This window comes from Hippoglossus stenolepis, chromosome 12 (genome assembly GCF_022539355.2).
Source record: "Hippoglossus stenolepis isolate QCI-W04-F060 chromosome 12, HSTE1.2, whole genome shotgun sequence".
Classification (NCBI taxonomy): domain Eukaryota; kingdom Metazoa; phylum Chordata; class Actinopteri; order Pleuronectiformes; family Pleuronectidae; genus Hippoglossus; species Hippoglossus stenolepis.
Window position 1 is genome coordinate 4125167 of NC_061494.1, and position 20300 is coordinate 4145466.

General features: G+C 40.0%; 1 protein-coding gene across 1 annotated transcript; it reads right to left on the minus strand.

Moving 5' to 3' along the window:
- Positions 1 to 1604: 1604 nt before the first annotated feature.
- Positions 1605 to 19397, minus strand: papolg (poly(A) polymerase gamma). The gene is made up of 24 exons (XM_035172340.2): positions 19032 to 19397; positions 18105 to 18269; positions 17690 to 17756; positions 17462 to 17543; positions 15392 to 15501; positions 14190 to 14243; positions 13310 to 13421; positions 12504 to 12593; positions 10756 to 10894; positions 10539 to 10611; positions 9090 to 9210; positions 8826 to 8910; positions 8159 to 8212; positions 7854 to 7973; positions 7428 to 7537; positions 6743 to 6864; positions 6460 to 6617; positions 6276 to 6376; positions 5258 to 5436; positions 5075 to 5158; positions 4920 to 4979; positions 4721 to 4824; positions 4515 to 4615; positions 1605 to 3848 (listed from the first exon to the last, which is right to left on the minus strand). The coding sequence occupies exons 1-24, from the start codon at positions 19046 to 19048 to the stop codon at positions 3673 to 3675; spliced, it is 2484 nt and encodes an 827-aa protein (XP_035028231.1). The 5' UTR covers positions 19049 to 19397; the 3' UTR covers positions 1605 to 3672.
- Between the last annotated feature and the right edge of the window lie 903 nt (positions 19398 to 20300).

Genomic DNA, 20300 nt, shown 5'->3' on the forward strand with positions numbered 1-20300 from the left:
AGTACTGGAAAGTTAAATAAATACTCAGTAAAAATAATTCAAAAATGCACAAGATATCTATTTCTTTGTGAATCTGCTGACGTCATGAAGAATGGGAGATAAGTTTGTGCATTAGTGTTGTGTATGTGCAGCAGTGTCTTCTTACACAGAGACAGGGGCTGCCCACATAAAAGGTGCCGTTACAAATGTGAGTAGAGAGGTGGATGACGTCTGCAGGATTCTGACTGTAGGCTGGTCTATACATCTTGAGAAATAAACTCACAGCACTGCGTCTGCAGCATCTGTAGAAACCGCTTCAACCTAGATCATAGACAAATACTTTACTTTAATAACTAAATTCTGCAGGATCAAACTCGCTTTCACCTCATCTATCCCCAATCCTTTTATTCATTGGTGGGTTGGCACTGTAGTACAACATCCATTAATATTGTATGCAAAACCTAAAATGTATGTGAATCATGAATTGATAAAGAAATGACAGAATACATGCTTCTCTGTATGGATATGATTCAAAAATGTCACAACAGCAGGAGCAGGCATCCTTTGTGTTGCTCTCTTTATTCTGGAGAACGGAGCTTCACAAACTTTTCCACGTCTGACCTCAAAGTAAAGTTGCCAGACACACAGACCACCAGTAAAGAAATTTGGGCGAGTTTGCAAAAAAAAAATAAAAAAGTCATCATCACCACCTACGTGCACATGTTGCAATGTTTCCTGTGTTGCTTTAAACTGAGCTGCTGCAACTGATGCTGTTGCTAATCTGTCAACATCACCTCAGGGGTCATGTGGGGACAAAAACAGAAGATGGCCGGTGACATATTTTTCATCTGCATGGTATAATTTTGTTTTAGTAGAATTTTTTTATATGTTGTTTTAATTTAGGTTAAAATATGCTATTTTATATGGTTTATAAATTGCCTGTAATTTATGTAAATCATTTTGCGACCCTAGCATCATGACCTCATGACCACCAGTTAAAGAAACCTGTAGATTTGAAAGTTTGCGTATTTTGGGCCCTCTGGTGGTTAAATAGTATAAACACTGTCATGTTCTTTCACAAGATATCAGTGCTTTAATAACTGAAAACATCTATCAGCCTAAAACTCAAGAGGCTCATTTTTCTTGTTAAATTAAAGATTGAAAAATGTAAGACATACGTAACTGACATTTTTTATAGAAATATAACCTATTTTTCAGTTTTTTCTCTTTATCTCCAAAACCCAAAGTGCATTAAAACACCATCCACACACGCATCAAAAAGAGATGGTGTATATATTTGTAAATATGTGGATCAGATCATTTCCTGAGAGCGGATCTATTGTATCTAGTACAATTGTACCTAGTCAAAAAACACAAAATAAAAATATTGTATATGCAATTTTCCATCAGTTATTATATTGTAAACATAAATGTAGCAGCTATTCAATCAGTATCCAGAGCTCTAAATATTTTTCTTAGCGACCCATAAGAGACGTAAAGGATTAGGGTCCCAAAACCATCTCCTCACATCAAACGCAACATCAATTATAACATCATCTTCGTCATGTGATCCAACATGGCCACGCAGTGTAAAAATATATGCAACAAAAACTCAGACTCCAGAGTAGTTTTTTTAGGGGTTTAATTGCTGTACGGATTCATTTAAAGGAAGTGATAAACACATACAAAAATACATTTTAGAAACAAACATCTAAATGACCTGTTTAGTTAAATGTTTCTGAAGAGCGAAACATGTCTGAAAGAGTGGTGTAGATTTCATTCGAAAAAGACCTACCTGCTATGAATGCTATTAAAAAAAAGATCACATGGTACAAATATGCAAATATAAATAAAGTGATAAGAAAACCCCCGGTAATGAAGAATATGTCTTTCGAAAAAAAAAATGAAAAAACGTAAAGAAAAAAAAATCTGATCTCTGTACATTTAGTTCGAGAAACTGATGCTGGAAAAAAAGAGCCTGTGTCCCAACTCTCTACCTGCTCCGATGACAAGGGCGCTTCTTTAGCATCACTTTACACTTTGTTGTATACATATAACCTCTGTGCTGAGGACCAACACAAAGAAACCCAGCTTCAGACCGTAAAGATGGAGGGTCGGGGGCCAATGGCAGGAAAACGTCGTCTCCTGACCCCCTGCCACTCACCCCCACCCGTGGCCCCAGGAGATGCCTTTTAAGAACCTCCACAGGAGGCGCAGAGAGTTAACACCCAAAAAAACGAAGGGAATTCCGTCTCTCTCCAACACGTAAACCGCCTATGCATGCACACACCGGCACAATTCATCAAAAAAGCTTTGAACCATTTTTCCCCCTACAAAGCAACACACAACTCTTTCATGGACGCGGAACACGGAAAATGACCAGGACTTTGCTGCATCTGTACGAAGTGCCGCTAGCAAACAGACCATGGTGAAGCGGTGGCGGTGGGTAAGATGGTGGGGTGAGAGGGGGGAGGGAGATTTGTTAGTTAGCCTTCCTTATGGTCCAGAGGATCATTCTGGGCGACATTATGTCAATCACAGATACGAACACACAACTAACACTCGTTAACGTTTTCACTCACTTTGCGTGAAGCACATATCTGACATCGGGTTTTTAAACACACCATGAAAAGTAAGAAGAAAACCCATCAAACTTTACTTCTAACCCGAGACCAACAGCAGGTGTGACAGTGCCACTGGAGCTACTGAGCAGAAGGATCAGCGAAGCGTTCTGATATGGTTCTTCCAATGCTCGGTGCTAATCCCTCGAATGACAGAAAAGCTTCACCTCCAGAAAATGCACAACATTTCCCGTTGTTGTGAGAATGATTTTCTTGCTCTAGCACCTGAGAAGCATCGACGTCACTGGGCATCTATGATCACCTACACACAGCAAGTCCAACACTAACCGGAGGCCCTCTCTGGGTTGTCATGGTAGCCCAAAGAGGCACGGTTGTGATTTCCGTTTTAGGTAAAACACTCGATTAATCCTCCCCCACGACTGTATCCAAACCTATACAATGTTTACAAAAAAATATCCAGGGCTGGAGACACATTTTTTTTGGACAAGCAGTAGAGAAAAACAAGAAATTACAATTTTTTTAACTTTTTTTTTCCTTTTTAGATAAAACTACAATAGAATGGTCAAAAGACTTAAGTGATCTTTTGCTTTTTTTTTTTTTTTAAGACAAAAAAAGTTATGTACATCAACATTTACTGTACAGGTTTCTGTTTGGGAGAGAAGAGAGAGAGAAAAAAGAAAATCAGCGTACACCAATGTGTGTAGCAAGAGTTGATAACTGTTTCTGGTCGTTTTTAAAATATGTTAACTGAGAGAAAAGGGGAAATGAACAGAAGAGCAGCTCGTTTTTAACCACTGAGGGAGAAGACAAGTAAAAAAAAAAAACTGTTGCTTTAGATCTCATGTAAAATTTCTCCATAAAGTTGTGTTAGATGCCCTCTGGTGGTGAGTGTGACAGAGGGCGCAGACAACATTGACCAAATCACCTATCCACAAGCAAATCTGTAATCTCTGAAGATGTGGCGTGAGGTGTCCGTCCTGCTGCTTCACTCTTGAGACTGACCAATCGGAACGCACTCCCTGTCCCCGTGTGAAGTCATCTCCTTGGTGTTTGCCTGAACTGTAAAGCCCCACCTCTGTGTGTGTGTGAATCCAGTCTGTTGGTTGTCAGTTCAAGCAATGTGGATTCTGGCCTTCTCTGTTTCTTTCAGCCTCTTGGCCTGCTCCTCCAGGGAGGGGGAGTGGGGTCTCTTGGAGGCTGCTCCGTTTAATGGGTCTGCTCCTCTGCTCACTAATGTAGGGATGGAGCTGCCAACAGGGGGCACCACGTGTTTGGATGTCACATTTTCTACAGAAAGAAACCAAGAGCACAAAAACATTGGTCATGTGGACAACTGGTTTTAACCACTCATCACACTCATATTGTAATCGCAGTTAATTCAATTTATGACTAATCCTTTTTAAATGAAAAAGTACAGTTCTAAAGTTTGTGCACAGTTACTGAGATAACGCTTGTCACAAAAATATTTTTATTTTATTTGTTGTAATCAGAGCCTCCTATTGTGTTGTGTTGCACAGCATCTTGACTTGAATTTATATGGCATTCCCTAAGGGTTTATGCTAGTGTTTTGTAAGGCTGTATTGCAAGCATCTGTTTACAGTTGAGATGATGTCTTGAGTAGGCCTGGTGATACTGTTAAATGTTTGGCTGAATAGGTGTCTATGTCCATCCATGGCATCTAAAGTTACACTGGTCATTTTTTCTGTTTTCCATATTATTCAAGTAATAAACAAATATCGGTATCGGCTAGATTGTTGTTTTAAATATCGGTATCGGTCAAGAATTTCCATATCGGTGCATTATAATGTCTAATCAGGTGTAATAATATACTGCATATGTGAGCAACATATAAGCAGGTTCCCCATGAACTAGGTTTAGACCAAGTCTTGTTCGCCAATATTAGAGAAAGATGAGTTCAGTTACAAAGACTGATGGTTTAAAACAGATACTCACTCGAGCCAATGACAGGAATGGACATGCCCTTCTCTTCCGTGGCAGGGGCAGCGTCAGGGGTGAGGGTGCCCTCAAACATCGGGGGCTTAGGAGGTGTGATGCTGCAGGAAATTGGAAAGTACAAGTAAATATAATTAATATGGACATACAATTAAAAAACTGTTTCACTGGCCTGTTGGTGCAGGAATATAAAAACAGATACTCACTTGTGGCGGTTGAGGGCCAATTTAATTGAATTTTTCACGACACGACAACTGTTGCTGGCTGGGAGGGGCGAGGAGGCGTCTGGCAGCTCCATGCTGGGAAGTCTCTGCGCTCACAAAGAACAAGGTTAATTAGTCAACAAGTTACTATTTTGCATGTCAGTGTGAGATAGAGCTGATGGTTGAAAAAAGAAGTTGCTACCTGTGTTCTTGAGGTATCAATGGTTGGAATGGGCTTAGCCTTAGATCCAGAAAGTGGAGTCTAATTGTGAGGAGACAACATGTGATTAAATACATTCATTATCTTTCTGTCTTTACATAAACAGTTAACCAAGGTAGATTGTAGATGACACCTACAGTATCGGCTCCATCTCCATGTACACTGGAGTCAGAGGATGGTGGATATGGCTCCTTAAATATAGAGTCATCAACGGGCACCACCTGCAGCAAAAACAGTGACAGCAGTACATCCCATTTAGTTTAAATCCTAACACATTCATAATGTTGACACCTGTTCTGAACTGGGAACACCCTCCTTACCTCTGTGTCCTTTTGCCTCTTGGCCAGGTCCTCTTGTGTAGGCGACAGTGGTCTATTGGCAGGAGCTTCACTGATGGAGTCGTCCAGCCCGTTGGGCTCCTCTTTGGGGCTGCTGGCAGCGTTGGGCTCCACACTGCTGCTGGCTGGTGGGGAGGCAGGCTTCGCTTTACCCGGAGGCTCTTCACAATGAGGAAGACACAAACGTGAAGAAATTAGATCAGGGAGTATTGTTCAAATCTCTGGTATCCATTTAAAGAGCATGAATTAATACAGTTCTCGAGATTTGTATTTGTGTTTCTGCAGGTGTCAATAAGTGACATTTAAGAATTTGTAAGAACATAATGCATGAAAAGTAGCATCTCTGTAAAGTATGACAGATATGAAGGAATATCAGAGTCCTACAATTACTTACACTTCTTTAAAAATGAAAATAAGGTGATGTAGCTTCGTAAAGAAAAAACCTACATACGAAATGTTATCTCACAGACTACAGATAAAACAGGTATCCATGGTGATTCCAACAGCTAAGTCAAGTGTGCTGAGATATTTTCTGACCGAGGTGTCTCTGGACAGTTATCAGTTCCAGTTTGTAGTTTTATTACAGCGTGCTTGTATCTGTATTGTTAAGAAACTAGAGCAAATGGAGACAATGCGTGCCACCAAAGTAATTGTAAAGCGCTACATTAGTACCATTAAATGAACTTTTACATAATGAGAAATTTGTAAAATTGCTAATTTAAGAGCCGTTTTAACACATTAAAGGTTTTTTGGGGTCAAATTAATTTAATGATACAATTCATTACATTTTAGACTGTAGAGTTTTTCAGACCCCGTGGAAACCCTGATTTCCTATCATGTATACACATGCTGGCAGGGAAATAGGACTGTCAAGTAGCCTAAATACCATATGACCATACAATCGCTAAATATAATATAAACAACCTACCCTAGGAAGAAAAATTATTTCCTTTTTCATATGCAACAATAATTTCTGTGTAGTAGTCACTGGAAAACTCACTTGAGCCAATGACAGGGATAGACATGCCCTGGTCATCAGCAACTGGTGCGGCACTGGGTGCTGGAGAACCTTCCTCAAAAAGCTGCTTGGGAGGGCTGACACTGAAAAAAGGAAGATTATTTTTAAGCATCAACACAGGATGAGTAACAGTAAGGGAAAAGCACAAGACAGAAATATAACATACCTGTCATCTGTGTCCGATGCAGGTTTGGAGGGTTTTTCGGGTGGGGAGCTGAAGGGAGTCCCTGAGTCTGTGTCTCTGGAGCTGTCCAGATGACTGCTGTCCAGAGAGATCCGCTTCGAGCTCCCACCGTTAGAGCTGCGGTTCAACTCTGCTATGCTCTGCATGAAGGGGAGAGGGGGAATAAACAGACAATTTAACAAGAGGCAAAATATTAAGACAAAATCCCTGGTGTATTGAAAAATGATAATAGATTTGTCCCGACGTGCTGAGGAAGATATCTCACCCTCTTCTTCTTCTGCACCACTTCAGGAGGAAGATACTGATGGAGCTGTTTCTTCTTTACATGTGTTGCTTCAATCTTCATCCCGTCCTTCAGCATGTTGATGTTGTTGGCTTGTCTGTACACTACAGAGAACAACACAGGTCACGTTCAGGTTCGCTGAACATTTTCACACGTTACACTTTCTTGATACCGTGGCCAGGTGTGTGCTGGCCATTTCATCGACTGTGACACCTTGGAACTGGAGCACTTCCTCTTGCTGGGTGAATATCTCAAATATTTCTTTCAGTCTAACTGTATGAGAAAAACTAGTGGATAGTGCTGAGGGTTGGGCAATATTTCAGAAATACGGTCCATTCTGAAACCCGGCACCATCTTTTCTATCTTGACTTGAACAGAAAGTTTGTTGTGCTGAAAAATTGTTATTTTAATTTAAAATTAATATTTGGAAAAGGTTTAGATATGGTTATTTTCTGGTTTGCTACTAGAATTGATAATAATGTATGTGATTAGAAATAAGTATTGAGAAATTACAATTCATTTTTTGGTAAATAATCTAAAAATGCAGATACTGTCCATGAACTCATGCATTAACAGCATTTATTTTACGAGTTTATCATCATAATCAAGCCTCCTTTCTAACCATCTTATACACACAGTCAAAGCTAAGTGATATGAGAGGACGTACCAGTGTCTGTGAAGGACTGGATGTCGTACGTCAGGTCAATGTTCACACTCTCTGCATTCTCCACTTTCTTGAAGATAATCCCGATGAACCACATGGATACAAAGTCGTTCCTGTTGCAGAAAAACACAAAGGCTTCAAATTAAAACTTTTAATCACTTTTGTTTATTATATGCTAATTGCAGACCAAAGTAATAATTATGATCGTTTTGCTCCAGCAAGTCTAGAAATGCAAACACTATTAATTTCAAAGCTACTGAATATCATGTGTCTGTCTGATTAACAAGACCTTTGACAACAGTGGACTTCTGGACTCACTGACTTGCACTAGTAGCATGCGCACGCACACACATCTTTCCTATTCCAGAACTTTCTCTGTGTATAGTGTGGGCAGCGTGTGTTTGTAAGCTTGGATACAAGTACACTCACTCGTTGCGGTTCTCTTTGGACCCTGGGAAGGACTGTGGGTTGACGTGAGCCAGGGTGATGTACTCGTTCCTCTCCAGGTTTCCAACCAGAACACGGATCTTTGACTCAACCAGACCGATCCTGAGGAAAAACATCAGGATGTACACACAGGTGAGATGGAAATGAGTTACATTCACAGTACTAATGTACAGACAGGTGCACCACTGTGCCAGTCGGCTCAGTTGAAACACACCAATGCACATTAAACACGATAAGGAATGGAGGTATTTGTAGACCTACTAGAAATCCAGTAGATGGACACTCACCATTCTAAGTGGTTTTCTTCTGTGGATGCACTGGCAGTCAGAACTATATAATGCCTGCAGCACAAAACAGAAAATCAACATTTAAGAAACATTTGCTGTATCCTACTCAGGTGTATAGTGAAAACATTTGTCATAACAGTCAGTATTTGATGCAGTACTGCTGTGCTGGCATAAAGATCTTGTGACCCCTTTACATCTTTACTGGGCAGCTTGATTCATCAATCTTGGCTCACATGTACATCCTTTTGATTGTGCAGTTTGTTGTTACATGGTGGAACATAAATCCTGACCACACCAGTGCTCAGTTGACTCACGAAGCTCCCACTGTGGAGTATAAGCTCCTACAGAACCTGTCCTAGAACTTAGCTGTGGTAATTGAGGTGTGTGTGGGAGGAACTTTCATAAACAAAATGAGTCGATCCAACTCTAGCAGCCACAGTCAGGATGAGTCAAATCTGCCGAGTCTTCAAAACGTGAAAACAATGAGCTGGTTGGGGAAAAAAAGCCCAACACAAATAAACGGTTTCCTTCAAAACTGTTAATGTGAGACAGGCAGCTTCTTTCCACATAGTGTTACTTGATACAGCTCCGCATGTTTTACTTATTATGATTTGGTCAGTAAAAAGTTCCTCCCATACATCGTTCATCTGACAAATTCAATACCTACTTGTATTTTTGGAAAAAGTTGGGTGGCTCAAAGAGTTTAGGCCATTCTGCTTTTCCCTGAAGAATCTCATCTGTGATGCTTAGGCCTGTTCATGACAAACACATGGACAAACATATGTAAGGCTTGACAATTCAACATTACTTAGTGACTGTACCATTATCACTGCCTTTGGCCAAAACATGTTTTAAGAGAACACAAACACATGGTTATTAGGTATGAATTCTCTTTTTTTCAGTGCTGTTTCACATATGCATGCTGATTTACCGTATTTGAACTCCTCGCTCATGATGGTGCGTGTTGACGTGGACACATTGTACGTGGAGTTCTGCTGGGGATAGGCAGGCGTGATGATGGGCATCAAGTGGTATCTGTCAGACGGGTTCACCTACAAACATGGCACAGGGGAGCAAAATTGGTTTCACAGCAGGAAATGAGCCTTCATGAGCACTGCCCATACACTGTACATCCCAATTCACGTTACTGTCTTAAAGTTGACCTCCTCAATTAATGCCAAGGAGGAGGAATCAATTCAAATCAATTTTTTTTTTTTTTTTAAAAATGGGACAGGTTCCCTCTCTTAAATCATCTGGGCTTACTGATGAAGGCTGCACAGCTGATCACCCATATGTAGCTGAACTGCTACTTAGTACTTATAATATGACGTACCAGCCGTACTATGCGTGAATGGTCTGCAGTGTTAGTACCATTAGATTCACCCATTGTATTTTAATGTTGTCCAGTATAATTATAAATAATACATGTTCACATTGAGCCTCAACAAATTATGAAAAAACCTGTATACAGACAGATCACAAGTAAGTTTGTACTTCCATATTTTAAAAAATGAATTAAGTATATTTTATGTTGAAAATGTCTCAGTACATAGTATAAACATAGGGGGGGAAAAAAAAATAAAAGGTCTTTATAATTTTCTGCCCAATGCATAGTGGTAGTTGGCTCTACTGTGACTCAACGGAAATGACAACAATAGACAATTAAAATGTGTTTATTGCTGAAGGGACACAACAAACATGACACAGCAATTTTAATGACCAGAATTGTTTTCAGTTTATGCAATAGACAAATTGGTTTGGGTAAATTTGATATTAAAAACAAAGTCAAAACATATATAAAGGGAAGTCCGACCTAGAAAACAAACATTCAGACTGAGAGTCTCTCCTGCTCTTTGACTAGGAGCACATTAAATAAGAGTTAACGACATAAAGAGGGTTTAGGGAAAAGTCAAGAAGACACAAGAAGAGCAAGCTCTTCACAAGTATTTACTGCAGTGCACACAGTACTATTATTAACCTGTCCACACAGGTATTTGACTGTTTTGACGATTGGACTAATGCCTTTTAACTGAAGGGATGTGTCTGTCTGATAAAAGACGTCCACGTGGGAAGTCTTCCTAGCCCCGAGCTGCTCTGGGGAAGCGTCCTCCGAGCAGACTTAAGAGCATTGGAACTCATGAAGGGGGGGGACCCGATTAATGTCGTGGTCACATGAGGACAGAGGAATAAGGAGAGATGAAATAAGAGACAATACATGTACCTGTACTCATTTCTGTTGAGCCAACTTTGAAAAAGAATAAACAAACTTTTAACAATTTAGCAGATACTACTGTATTACCTGTGTCTTGTAGAAATACACATAACAGGGGCATAGCAACATTTTAAAGATGTGGAAATGCATCACTTATGTCATACTCACTCTGGGATCCCACACGGGTAAATTCAGATTACTGTCCTCAGGCTGTTTCAGTAAGACAGGATTTGGCCACTCCCTGCAGAATGGAAATCACAAATGTAGTAAATAAATTTGTGGATATTGAATATCAACACCTGTGACTGCAGAAGGTTGTGCAATACTGCCATCAAGTGGAACAGGACAAAAATAAAGTTAGAGTTGTAAAGAGCCAGATTCTCACCATTTTGAGAAAACCAAGAAGAACTTGTGCACGAGCGTGGCGGCTACAGCGTTAGGGTAGAGCTGACAGGTCCTGGCCACCAGCATGGCCCACGACACTCCACCCAGAAACCCCAGCATGTTGGAGTAGATCCCACGACCTACACATGACAGATCACGACAAGCCTATGTTTTAACCTATCACGCTGGAGTAAATGTAGATTCTCTATAAGCATTTTCACTGTACAATTCTGAGTGACACCAGGTATGAAATCTCTTGGGAAAGTAAAGGCTCAATTTACAGCACAAAAGGAAGTGAGTCTGTCATTAAGAAACCATAACAGGAAAATGATAGTGCATTTTTTAAATCTGCCTTTCCTCTTGTGAAAGAAATGGCTCACGCTGGAACAACTAGTGCAACTGTGGAAACTCTACTCAGTAGAAGCAGACTCTTGTTTTTGGAGGAGGCAGAGATAGCGAAGACGGGGACTGAAAAAAACCAACAAAAGAAAACAAGTACCTCCCAGTGAAAAAGCAGTGTCATACAAGTAGAAGACACAGACGAAGATTTCAAGAGGGTTTGTTGTGATAAGAGCTGACGCTGGTGTCTGTGTGTAAAGAAAATCATGTGCTCTCTGTAGCAGAATTAATACGTCACTTCCTGCCTGTTGAGGAATTTCTGACCATCCTCACACATTACTGTAGATGCCACTATATATTATGTATATAATATTATATCTGTACAGGAGAATAGTGCCTGTCTAATTCCACACACACTCCCTTCTCTCCAAGCAGTACACCAAGGTCAGGTCATTGATAAAGGACCAACCAACAGCACATTGAGTCTATGCTTAGGGACTTTCATATCCAACTCAGATGCTCCAGACAGAGACGCACCAACTTCAACTCTTTTGTGTATTTCCCCAGTGGCAAGACATAAGGACACAATGTGATTTAGGAATGCATACTTCAGGCTTAACTATCCAATAGGATGTGAACACCTACATGTAACATAGAGAGTGACAGCAATTCTAGCCATTCATGGATGTGCTGTTGGAATGGGTGACGCAAGTTGAAGAAGATATATGGGGATGCTGTGGAAGACATCTTCGGACTTGGGGGTGACCATTGCTCATGTTACTGTGTTAACGTTTGTACATTGTTTCACTTTCTGGTCTCCTTGATGCATCAAGTCTACAGTAAAATATTCTGCATAAGACATCAGCTGCTGCCTGAGTTCTCCTTTCATCAGCTTCCAGAAATCTTCCTCAACACTGCCTCTGTCTGCTGCACCCGGCTGCTCCACCCCTCTGACTAATGCAGCGGATTTGTTGCTGATGTGAATGCGCCTGTGCAGAAAACCTCCCACTGTGTTGTGCATGTCTAAAAGGCAAACCCTGGGTAAACTCTGGACCCAATTCTCCAGAGTTTACCCGCAAGTCATGTCTGAAAACATCTATACAGACTATAATGAAGATAATGAATCCATCATGAATTGAAATAATGGGGTTACCCAAATATGAAATAAGTGATGTTTTCAAAAATACACTGAACTCAGAACACCTGGAGAAGGTGAAGATAAATGTGTTAGTCTTTTTTTTAGGGCATTTATATTTTAAGTTGTAACAACTGTTTTTGATGGGTAATACTGATGACGGCCTAGTGTTCATATGCCAAAGATACATTGAAAAGGACTCTTGGATGAAATAACATGCAGTTAAAGTAGAAAAGAAGTTGTGAAAGTATCTGAAATGTTTTGAATTCACTTACGTTTCGCCCACAGTTTGATGGCTCTCAATGTCAGCCTGAAGTTTTCTTTGTTTGGCACCAGGTACAAAATTTCATCTGTCACTCTACAGCCTGGAATTAAACAAAATAGGGATGTCGGGATTAACCGATTTTACCATAACCACGGTTTCATAACCGTAAGAAATCTAAAAACTACGATATCTAAGTATGGTGTCCTGCCTCTCGGGGTCACGTTATGTGTTTGTGAGCCACTGAAAAGTTAGTTGAGAAGAGGGAACTGCTTTAACAGCCTTATTTCCACCAATGCTGGCCTTTCGGTTTCTGACCAGCTCCAAAAGGAGCAGCTGACAAGCTGACACAAACACACGTTAGACTATAAAAACTAACTGGAAATAGTTGATAATAATAAATATTTAAGTTCATTAGGTATATTATTAGCTATATATTGCTTGTTGTGTGTCTTTTTCCTTCTAAAGTATCGATAATCGTGAAAACCATGAAACCTGGATATTTCCTATGACTATAATCGTTACACCAAAGTTTCGTATTGTGACATCCCTAAAACAAAACGTCATAAATCTCAAACACGCATCACACCAGTGTTTCCCAAACATTCATTTATTTGTGGCAACCCACACTTTTAACAATTCAAATGGGTAAAATATTTTTTCATTTTCATTTCATTAAAACGTTACATTAAAATGTGCGTGTTAATTCACAATATGATATGGTTCAAGTTTCCGATTTAGTCATATACCTGCCAAATGTGGTGTACAACAAACAATTCTTGTACTTATATACACTGTCACTGTGGAAAAGAAACGTACCATTAAGGCTGCGAATACACCTAATGTCCAAGTTTCTCAGGATGGAGTCTCCCCTTAGGTCCAGGTTGTCTGGAATGGACTGCAAGGCCAGTCTTGCAAAGAGCAGGTCAATCTGCTCAGACAGAGACAGAAAGTAGGTATTGGAGACGGTTCAAAATATTAATCTTATACTTCTGTCTATCATGTTAAGAGTTTAACTACTTTAGACAAGGAAGCGACACATTGGAAGAGCAGTCATGTTGATGTTCATCTCCGTCACATCATTAAATATCATTGTTTCTTCTCTCTTGAGGTTTTCACAGACCTGGAATTCAAACTGGGCACCAACCTGTGTCTTATATTTGTCCGAAAAACCTGTTGTATTTATTTAAATTTGACCAAAATAAAGATCTAAACCATTATTCTTTACAAGGCTTTACAAGGCTTCTGTAGTAGACAATAAGTTCACTACACCAGATACTGAAAACAGTGCCTATAAAATCAAAATCAAAATGACAATCATGTCATTAATGAGTAGCCTGTGTTTAGTTTTGCAATATCCATGTGGTGAAGTCAGTACTAGGTCAGGGCCAAGTAACTGAAGACTTATGTAAACCAGATTCATAAAAAGGTCCCTGTAACCTTTGACAACTGAAACATAATCACTTTCTTTGAGTCCAGGTCACAACTGATCAAAAGTAGAAGAAATTCCTTCAAGCAGGCTTGAGATATCAGGAGGCCAAAAATATATATTTTGAAGCCACTGTGACCTTGAACTCTCCTGAGATATCGTGTTCACAGGAATGGGACGGACAATCTGAAAACATAAAGCCTCCGGGCCACTGGCTGTTGCTGGCGTGGAGGCTTAACAAAATGGAATAGTTATATCTCAGTAACTTACCTCTATTCCATCAAATTTGAACTTTATCACTGGTACAAAAGCATCCTCGACAGCCTTAACAAAAAGAGACAGACAATATCAAAAACAAATCTTGGACAAGACAGTAATATGGCAGACTGACATAGAATCATGGAATGATAATGAATATCACATGAAAGAGTTGTTAACCAAGGTTTGTTTTCTCAGAGATAAAAACAATTTACAGTGGAACTATTATTTATTTAACATCAATATAATGTTGGATGTGACTTTGGAGGCGACTTTGGAGATTGTGTCTTCAAGATTCAACCAAATTATCATCATCTTATTGTTGTATGGTGGTTGGCAACCAGCTTTTTTGTGCCTTTCTGACTATCACCCGCATCTTACTACATCCAATGTAGGCAGTGTTTATCTGACAGATGGTGAAGCAGTGACGCCCCTAGAGGAACTGCCAAGCTTTAATATTATGTTAAGATCATTTAGTGTCACAGCAAACACAAACACGCTCCTCATCTTGTGTATTAGTGTCAATATCTACAATAAAGATTTCCGGCAGAACAAAAAATAATGTTCCTAAGTATTACTAATGCTTTTCTAGTCTTTACAGTACAGTTGATATCCACCCATTCATACACATTTCCATGGCATTTCTACATCTAGTGCTTTGATATTAATACCAATTAAGCATCTCATTCAAACACTGTCAGGAGTCATCTGGGGTTCAGTGTCTTGCCCAAGGACACTTCGACGAGCCGGAATTGAACCACCGACCCTCTGATTAGTGGAGGATCCGCTCTAACTCCAGAGTCGCAACCACTTGTTATCTAATCTCCTGGGAGTTACTACAGTCACTATACAACTCTGGTGATGTTCTTTCTTAAATTCTATATGTAATCAAAGTTAGACTCAACCATACAGACATAATCCAGCAATGTAAAAAGGCTACATATAGTTGTTCATTCGCAGGAGAGTGAACAAGAGAGAGTGGCTTTCTCCTCTGGGAACATTGATGTAAGTGATGTCATCCTCTACACTGAAACCTTCAAATTTACATGATCACGACTTTAAGGTTCAGATAAAACAAGAGCTTCCTTATTGGGTTAACGTCCAAACATTGCCGTTACTCTCTAAATGAATTAAGGGAACATTGAAGCCTGCAGATACATTGGTTTGTTGCCTTGTGCTATAATGACAATTGTTGAGAAATGGACCAGACTTACCCTCAAGTCTTTGATTTCTTCATGCTGTTTCAATTTCTCAAAAAAAGACTGGAAAAAGTCACTCCTCTCTACATGACGTGGAGCCACACACAAGGCATCAATATCAGCTCCTGTAATAAACAGTAACGTTTATCAGTATAATCTGTGTTGCTCAGTAGGTTGATGACTTCAATAACAATCTGATAAGTAGACTAAGAAAGGCGGCGGCATTCAAGGTTAAAGAGTGTGTAAGTAAACAACTTTTGGCATTTAACAAGTAGAGCAGTTAAAAGTTTAGTGGAGACATCTGTCCATAACAAAATTCAATTATTTGTATAGTGCCAAATCACAACATATATTATCTCAAGGCATTACATGGTAAGGTTGAGACCTTATTATGCCTGAACAACATTAAAACAACTTAATATCTTTGTCTTTGGCAGAATACAAAAACTGCATCACAGCGTAGTTATTATCAGTGACCTGTTTTTCTGTTTCTGTTGATAGCCAACTTAATGAATATGAAATAATGATTTTACTGCATCCTATAGAAATGCCATGTTTACCAGCCTAAGGGCTTCATGAAGAAAATCAAATAAAAATTGATAAATGGGAAAATGTGATTTCTTTAATTGTGTTTAAACGCCTGTTCTTGATCTCCAGTGAGAAGTTCGCAAAGCACTACTTCACACACCCTACTACAAGTTTATTTTCAGGTTGGAGTTGTGTTAGGTAGGCAACTATGTCATTAAAGCTGCACTGAATTCCGGATAATCTCTTTACATTCTCTGGAGGGGCTTTATGTGAGACTGCAAATGTCCAAGTAAGAGCCCCTGGAGTTTCTCCTGCCAGCCCCTAGTAAAAAAGCAAGAAATCCATTCTTGATGACGTTTATGAACGCTACGCAAAAATTTTAAGGATTTCAATTATCCCAGGATGAAAAAGCTGTGCCATACATGTAGAGAACACCCACTAAAATGTCAAAAGTTTTTGGTGATATGGACCGATTCCGATGTAGTGTAAACAAAAACATGTGATCTCCACAGCAGAATTAATTTGTTCGCCCTGCCTGCATGCTGGGCCCTCCTGAACACTTTGGAGATTTTAGTAATGTTGAGTGGACAATTTCCAGCAATTTTTTATATGTGAAAGGCAAACCCCAGAGAAAGTCCAGACCCCATTGTGCGGACATTCTCTAGAGTTCATGTCTGAAAAAAGCTTAGGCAAAGTTTCAAATTAAATTCAGGAACAGCAGGTACCCAGTATTTTTGGGGATTTCATATTTTTGTCATTAAAAATCTCTGATAAGCACATCACTTAAAACAGCAGCAAAAAATTCAGGTGTGGTGTATCTGTGAAACACAACTGAAATTGCCTCAGTTCATTATGTTGGCCTACACATGTTGTATCAACAGATATTATACATTGAAACTTCAGCAGCTCTTCTTTTGTTTACTGTAACTCTGCAGTTCACAACCTTCACAGTTGATATAAATAGGTTCAAACATTTTAATGGAACACAGGTAATTTCACACCTGATTTATCAAAAACTGATCTGGTTACAATAAACAAAGCATCAGAAACTGATTAGGGGTTATATAGCTGAAGTAAATATATATCAATCACCTTGGTAGCTAAACACATCTATATTTAAAATTATTTACGTTTTTAAACACATGTGTTGCGTTTGTTATTTGAAGCAAGGTGTTAAGCAGGCCCACTTTCACACCAATGCCTTCAGCCTATAGTGAGCCAGTGTTTACGCTGCTTTCAAACCCTCAAAATGCTCTTTTCAAAAACACTCAATAGCAGATGAATATGACAATGCCAGCCTCGTGCTTTAGTGTGGTCAGAGTGAACTGAGCAGTTCAAAAACAACGATTCACGCCTGCTTAGACAGGGTCAAATGCAGTGTGGCATTAATGTCCTGTTCCATCCGTCTCTCTTAGCTCCTTTTAAAAGGCCAATATAGTCAGACACACAGTACAGGTTGTAGTAATCAAAGTTTAGTGTTTTTCAACAATTTACAGGTATTGAACAGGGATCTGATTGAAAAAAGGAATTTCACATTTGAATAAAAACTACACGTACCTTTTGTATGTACTCCAAGACGGTACGAACCAAATGTAAATATCTTGCCTCCAACACAGCTAATGGCTGATGGTGGAAGATTCTGTTGAAGAGAGTAGCATATACAATGAAATCAGTGTTTGCGTTGTTTGATTTAACAGTCTCTGATTGGACAGTCGCCACTGATGACTCCACAATTTATCATATACCACCAATTAAATGTAAAAAAACCTACATAACAGAACATACCTTTAATTCACTGATCTCTGAGATCCATTCTTTAACAAAGTTATTCAACTTCCCAAGAACTGCAAGTCTGCAAGGAAATACAAGGATTAGCAGGTGCTTCTTTTATAATCCACGCCTTTAATTTATCAGACAGTGACACTGCAAAAATTCACAATTACAAATTCAGCTGTCTTAAATGTCCAAACATTAAGGAATATACATTTAATTACAACAATGGCATGTATGTGTATATTAGAACACAGCAGAAATCAGCAGGCCGACAATAAATACAATACATGCTGCTGTGAATAATTTTGCTGAGACTGGGCATCCCTTTCATGTGTAGTTGCACCTGCAGCAAAGAGCTGCATAGTGGAGAACCCCACTAAACGTGACAAGTCAAATATACAATTTAAAACATGACACGCTTCCTCACCTATGGTTCAATTCCTCTTCATCTTCAAATACCCCAAAAGGTTTCATAGCATCGCAGAGTTTCTTGGTGTACTGGTGGTCTATATCACGTGGAGGTGCAAGGCTAATGGCAGAGGTGATGCCATAGTGTTTCTGAGGCTGCTGCTGCTGCCCACCAGGCATGGTGCTGCGAGGGAACATGGAAACACATGAAATGACATCTACTACACAAAAGACACTTGACGCCGCTACGTTGACCGATTCGGCTCACGGTTTCATTCGGTCACAAGTGGTGAACAAGATGTGAAATTGCCATTATTTACCAAGTTGTTGCTAAGGTCGAATGTGGAAGATGTCAATGTTTGGTAGTTTATGTTCCTCCCATTCCAATTGCCGCGTAACCATGTGTAAACACGAAGCTACACGACATCACAGCAACGTGGTTATATTACTGAAACAACTATCTCAACACTGACTCTACAGTTGTGTGGAAAACCAAATCCGAAACACACGTTTAACATGGAATCGAGTGACGTGTTTGAAATGTGCCTCTGTTCAACCTCGGCTGGTGGCGAGTACATGCTAGCCGAGATGCTACAAACAGGCTGGAAGCGCTAACAAATTAGCTAGGCTAGCAAGTTAGCACACGTTAGCTGGCCGCTACGGAAGAAATGGCGAAACCAGTGACTCGCATTCCGACCACAGCGACTTCGCGGTTGACGTTTATCACAGACAAAGACCACGCGGGAATTCGTTCGTTTTGTCGGGCGCATTTATAGAACAGCTACCCAGCGGGAAACGAGCGAGCTAGCCCACGAACCGCGGCTGCGGGCCTTGTTTGGTTGTTGTGACAGTTGGCTAGCGTTAGCTTTTAGCCTATTCTTCAGGACTCTGTAAAACGCGAACAACATTGTCGATGAGTGGAGAATGTGCCACATGCCGGACTTACCTCGACACCTCTTTCATGACACACTACAAAGCCTGCCCCGTTTCCAGCTGCGGACCCGTAGAAAACCTAGAGAGGCAGCAAGTGGAAATGAAAACAGCCTCGACCTGATTACAACAATGGTCACTTTCCAGAGAGCGTTCAAACCTTCCCACTGAACCGGAATCACTTCTTATAAGAAGAAAAGCGACATAACCCTGGAAGAATATTCATTTCTAACTCCGCCGCAGAGCGCACAGGGTTTTTATCAGCTAAACATAAGTTGAACTGCTGTTAAGACTTTTTTAATTATTCAAAACTACAAATGTAACAGCGCTTTTTTCTAGTCGTGGAAACGTCTGCGTGCTGCGCGCCCAGCATCCACCGACAGGGGGCGCCTCATCACACAGGCCACACGTCACGTGAGCAGAGAGGAGGCCTTGGCGCTGCCTGAGCGCAGCAGAGATTAGCTGCTGCTAGCTATATTAGCACACACAGCTAGGTGCTGCATGGCGGACACAGCTCACACACGGTGGATCTGAAGCAGGAAAACACTACACACATCAACACATTATCAACCCATTATCAACCCATTAGTTTCTAAATGAAGGAGCGTGGAAGCTAAGGCACATTTATTGTTAGAGATCGGTGAGTTTAGCTGAGCTGTTATTGGCTATTTGTTGTTAGCATGTGACGACACAAGAGTTTACAGCACATTTAAAACTGCAGAACTTCAGCTGCTCTCTTTAAAACCCTTGAACCAAGTAAAGTGTGCGGCCATCACTACAGGTGTATTTATGAATCAAACTGAAAGTCGTTGATGTGAAAGTGGTTCTTGTTAAACAGTGCAATAAAATAACCAGCTTCATTTGTGACATAGTGACATGTGTTACTTTGGGAATGTAAAGATGTTAATTATATGCTAAGACTATCATAGCTGTGTAAAACTATTTTCCATCGATATACAGAGCATTTTTTTCTATCTGTGTACAATAAAGCCTTTAAAGTGAACTGCTATGTCGTGTTTATTGTTGCTGTGTGTTATTGTGTCCACCAGGGGGGGCCTTTTCCCAGGAAAACACAGTGGATGAGAGAGAACTTGAGATAATTGTATAAAACTAAAAAGCAACTAGATGGATAAATGACAGATGTACCAATATATGACTGTAGACCCCCAAACCATAACAGGTAATAGTTATTAGTTGTGCCTGATGGTCACTTAATAACTGACAGATGCTCATTCAACTGTGAAAATCAAAGATTTTAAGGCAAATGTATTAACCAGTTTGTTAA